Source organism: Grammomys surdaster, unplaced genomic scaffold (assembly GCF_004785775.1).
Source record: "Grammomys surdaster isolate TR1022 unplaced genomic scaffold, NIH_TR_1.0 693, whole genome shotgun sequence".
Classification (NCBI taxonomy): Eukaryota; Metazoa; Chordata; class Mammalia; order Rodentia; family Muridae; genus Grammomys; species Grammomys surdaster.
The window spans coordinates 449,224-454,639 of NW_021605112.1; the positions used below are offsets into that span (position 1 = coordinate 449,224).

The window sequence follows — 5,416 nt, forward strand, 5'->3', positions numbered from 1 at the left end:
CAGAGAGGCAGAGAGGCAGAGAGGCAGAGAGGCAGAGAGGCAGAGAGAGACAGGTGGATTGTAAAATCAAAAATCTTAACCTATATAGTGTTACTAAGCCCAAGAATCAAGATCTTTCCTACTTGTATAATGTGCAGTGTGGTGGAAACTAACTCTCTCCTTTCTCTTATTTTGAGGTAAAGGATCCCTGAATTCCAGCTGAGAAACTTTCTATTTTAAATTTTAGTTACATATGTAATCCAGCATCATGTTCGAACTCAACTAGAATTTACTGATCTTAATAAAGTTTCTAATTCGCAGTACAAAGCTTTTTTTTTTTTCCTTAGAAATCTAAGAGCCATAGTTTTCAGGTCCTTTTGAAGCAAGCAGTTGTTTGTCTTGAGGCATAGGTAGATAGTCTACAATGACAGAGTGGGCAATCAAGGATTAACCAATATGTCAATAAGAACTGCAACCTGCTAACTTGTAAAAAAAGTGTGCCTTGTCATCTGTGGATCTACATCAGAAGACAGTGTGTAATGCAGAGTAAAGATAATCTGGAAAGCTCCATAGAAAGCACATGCCAGTTAGAAGGTAGCTGGAAGAACAAAGGATGTTTCCGTAGGTGGAGTAACCACTCTGTGTTGAGATGACCTGATGTAAGCTTATTGCTGTCATAATTTATCATTTCTTAAAGTCATCTTGGATAATACATTTACTTTAGAAATCCATGATGATACATGGTTGGAAGTGACAGTGACTCCAGAGATGCTGAATGTTGTTTTTATTCTCTGTTCTTAGGCTAGGTGACAACGTGGACCACTATGATTACTTTTAATGTAAGCAGTTACAACCCAGGGCCTTTCCTTTTGGTGGGGATCCCAGGCTTGGAGCAATTCCATGTGTGGATTGGCATTCCCTTCTGTGTGATCTACACTGTGGCTGTGATGGGAAACTGTGTCCTTCTCTACCTCATCTCAGTGGAGCGGAGCCTTCATGAGCCCATGTTTTTTTTCCTGTCCATGCTGGCAATGACTGATCTCATCTTGTCTACAGCTGGTGTCCCTAAAACACTCAGCATCTTCTGGATGGGGGCTCGAGAAATCACGTTCCCAGGCTGCCTCACACAAATGTTCTTCCTCCACTATAGCTTTGTCCTGGACTCAGCCATTCTAATGGCCATGGCATTTGATCGCTATGTGGCCATCTGCTCACCCTTGAGATATGCTACCATCTTGACTCCCAAGACTATCATCAAGATTGCTGTGGGCATCTCCTTTCGAAGCTTTTGTATCATCTTGCCAGATGTATTCTTGTTGACACGCTTACCTTTCTGTAGGACACGCATCATACCTCACACATATTGTGAGCACATAGGTGTTGCCCGGCTGGCATGTGCAGATATCTCCATCAACATCTGGTATGGATTTTGTGTCCCCATCATGACAGTCATTTCAGATGTGGTCCTCATTGCTGTCTCCTACATCCTCATCTTATGTGCTGTTTTTCGCCTCCCCTCCAAAGATGCACGCCAGAAAGCCCTGGGCACCTGCGGTTCCCATGTCTGTGTCATTCTCATGTTTTACATACCCGCTTTTTTCTCCATCCTCGCTCATCGCTTTGGACACAATGTCTCCCTCACGTTCCACATCTTGTTTGCCAATCTTTACATTGTTATTCCACCTGCGATGAACCCTATTGTCTACGGAGTGAAAACTAAGCAGATTAGAGAAAAGGTCATCCTTCTATTCTCTGTCAAGAGCACAGAAGGTTGATCTATTGATCTGCAGAAGAGGCAGGGGAATTTCACAGTGTGTATAGTTTTAGCAAGAGTGAAATAGTGTGGCAAAAGCAAAAGAGAATTCTATGTATGGTCAGAACTGCTTATAAATGCTTTGTGTACTAGGCAGGACTATGCAATACATAGTCTCATGGATAAAAAACAATTTGTGATAACCTTTTTTGTTGTGTGAAGACACTAACAGGAGAGAGAGAGATGAGGACAGAATAGAATTAACCAAGATGGAACAAGTCAATATGATTTGGAAATTGAAATTGGCAATTCCATGAGAGATGTGTTAGGACTGAGATACTGAAGAGAAAGGAGTCACTGACTGGAACAAGGGAATTGAAAAATCACCCATTTAAGGGATTAATAGGTAGATATTAGGAAACTCCTAACGAAATTCAGTTATATTTAGTGTCCATTTTAGGCTTCTGAATAGTTGTGTCTAAAATGTGTCCCTTATAACTTTCCAAAGCCCTTTAGCTCAACATAAACAGCTGAGCACAGTGCTACAGAGATGAGAAAATTAGTGCCAGGGGTACTTGCTTGCTACTGTGAGAAAACAGCCTCTGGGCTGCCAGGTTCATTTAGATGTAAGCTGTAGACGTCTTTTTAGGACAATAAAACCCTTGAAAACCGCTTGGAATTAGGGGTGGGAATTCTCACAGTGCATGGACCTTAAGTCAATCTATTTAGACACCGAAGTGAAATTCATTCATGCCACTCAGAGGACTTAAGGATCTCTGTTCTACTGATTGCACCTGCAAATACTCTGGGGCTTACGAAGATGCGAAGTCTTACCACAGCGGTACTGTAGAAGTAGTGCAATCCATGTTTATTGCTGCTCTATTCATGATAACCCAGTGTTGGAGTAAGCATAGAGATCCATCAGTGGATGAATGCTACCATATTGGGGGGAAGAGTGCTGCAGGAAGGAAAGGGAAAAGAGAAAGCAAGTGATTAGATTATAATCTCCAAAGGTAAAAAGTTCATTTAAAAAACAGAACCTATGGTATCTACATAATGGAATTTTAATGAGACATAAGACAAAACAAGAAATTTCCAGAAACATGGAACTTGAAATTATCAATTGAATTATAGTAAACAGAGTTGCTCAGACTCAGAAAGATGAACTTTGTATTTTTCTCATGTGGATCCAATATTTTAAGAGTGTATGTGTGTGTGTGTGTGTGTGTATGTGTGTGTGTGTGTGTAAAATCACTAGAAAGGGGGCCATGAGAAGGGACAAGAGGTCTTTTCTTCTCCCCTTAATTTGAATTAATTATATTTAAAAAGTCCAGATTGGGCTGTGCCTATGCTTGCATCTGCTCCTGTGCACCAGCACCCTGAGAAAAACTCAAGGGGCTGTGGGAGGGTGAAGAAGGGGCTTGCCTTCAATTGACAGCAACGCAAGATGTCAGCCACCATAGGCTTGGGAGTAAAACTCCCTCGAAATTTCTGACTGTTGGAACAGCTGGAAGAAGGCCAGAAAGGAGTTGACAATGGCACAGTTAGCTGGGGTCTGGAGGACGAGGAGGACATGACACAAGATGGACAGGCATGATAATTGGGCCTCCACGAACAATTTATGAAGACCAAATATGCAACCTTGAAATAGAATGTGGGCTTACATACCCAGAAGCACCCGCGTCAGTAAGATTTGACTTGTAACCAGAGTCAATATGAGCGGCGTGAACAGTTTGAATGAAGAGGTGGATCCCAGAGCCACAGCAGTGCTAGCAAAGTGGCAGAATTCCCACAGCATCAAAGTCATCCTGCAGGAACTGTGGTGCTTGATGGCACCAGAAGAGAACATGAAGCTGCCACAGCCGCCAGGACAGTGTTACAGCAATTAGTTACGAAGGCCCTGACCTCCCCTCCCCATACAACCCAAGTCTTCATTTTCCACAGAAGTGAATTTTCTAGATACATCTGTAGACCTCAAAGTACTGGAGAGGAAGCCGCACTCAGACTTCATCCTGAGACACTGTTCTGGTACTAACTTCTTGTCCATTTGAGATACCTAAGTTGTGCTGTGTAATATCATCTGTCGAGTGTAACTGCTGTCTGCCTGGTTGAACTTCTGGGATCAAGAAGGTGTGTTGAAATCTGTTTCCTTTGGGAGTGGTGGACACAGCTAATGCCAACTGTGAACACACACGTCACACAATCACCTGCTGCTGGCCCTTGTCCTAGGTCTGCCTTTGCCCGCCCCGCCCTCCACCACAGCTATGTTGTGGTCCTTAGAATAGAGGAGAAGGCTTCAGGTAGCAGCTGAGGGACTTACTACTGCTGGGCTTGGGGCACTTTGGCTGCACCCCTGCTTTCTTAAGTCTTAAGTGATGCCCCATCCAAGCCGTGGTCGCCAGTTTTCCACTCCCACCCTTGGCCAAAGCTTAGATTATAACCTTCCCCTCCCTCTGAAACTGGTTGCAAGTGAGGAATTCAGGGCTTCCTGTCTCCCCACCTTTATCAAGGGGTGCTGCTTTCCCCTCCTCAACCCCCTTGTTGCCCATCACCACTCAACACTTGCTGTGGCCAGAAGCCATCAAATGAGGTTGGAAGAGACTGGCCGCCCTCACTTAGCTCCAGGCCACACTCGTTCACCTACCACCAGCCTGGGAAGGGAGCTCCGGGTCCTCAGCCCTGCTGCCACCATCAGCCCTCGAGCTTTGAGCTCAGGTCTAGAGGTGAACAGAACAGTCACAGGGTGACTCAGACTGGCCAGTGCTCAGAGTCCTTGGTGGTTATATGCCTAGAGAAAGGCCATACAGTGTCCTTAGTACAGATGGTTCTGAGTTGGTTCCTTTTCCCGTAATTGCTTTGGTTTTACGCATTGAAGATGTTTGAACAGGGCTCTCGAGTCACTTTAGCCACCCATCTGGTCTAATGAGGAGCCTGACAACTGGAACATGAGTCCCTGACCCTGCAGACTCGGGTTTCAGTGTTGCTCCTCAGACCCTCGGCAGGGACCTGGACGAGCTCTGTGTCACCACGTTTGCAGATCGGTGGGCCTGACTCATTGCTAATTCTCCACTCTGTTCAGGACCACTAAATATTGAAATGTGGATGCATACTGAAATAAAGGCAATTAGTTGTGTTACAGAAAAAAAAGTCCAGGTTACTCACACGGATGAAGTTCTACGGCTGTTTTGAAAACCAGCAGGAAAAACAAAAATAAAACAAAAACAAAAATGAAAACAAACAAACAAAAAAACCAAAAACCAAAACAACAAAAAAAAAACCCCAGCGGATTGGCCTTCCCAGCCCATTTCCAGCTCCCCAAACACTGGTGCCCTTTGCTGTATTTCCTGGTAGTTACATACCCAGGCTCTGCACAACGCACTTACATTTCCTTGGGCTATATCTTCCGTTTTGTTCTTATCTGTTGACACTTTCCCATGGAGGAGAAGCATCTGGCTTGTTTCTCTTTCTGCCTTCCTTTTGAGATACTATCTCTGTTCTTCCTTTACCCGCACTTTAGCGCTTCGTTCGAGAGGGAAACTCTTTTTTTTTTTTATTGGATGTTTTATTTACATTTCCTATGTTGTCCCCTTACCCCATCCCCCACCCACCCAGGAACCCCCAATCCCCTCACCCCTCCTCCTTCTTCTCTGTGGATGTAACCTCTATCTACCCCCCCCACTCCCA

General features: G+C 44.4%; 1 protein-coding gene and 1 pseudogene across 1 annotated transcript; both read left to right on the forward strand.

The window, feature by feature from the left end:
* Nucleotides 1–791: 791 nt before the first annotated feature.
* Nucleotides 792–1,754, forward strand: LOC114633525 (olfactory receptor 52H1). Its single transcript, XM_028782089.1, has one exon. The coding sequence runs from the start codon at nt 804–806 to the stop codon at nt 1,752–1,754; it is 951 nt and encodes a 316-aa protein (XP_028637922.1). The 5' UTR covers nt 792–803.
* A 1,425-nt stretch (nt 1,755–3,179) lies between these two features.
* On the forward strand, nt 3,180–3,621 carry LOC114633546 (annotated as a pseudogene).
* Nucleotides 3,622–5,416: the final 1,795 nt, after the last annotated feature.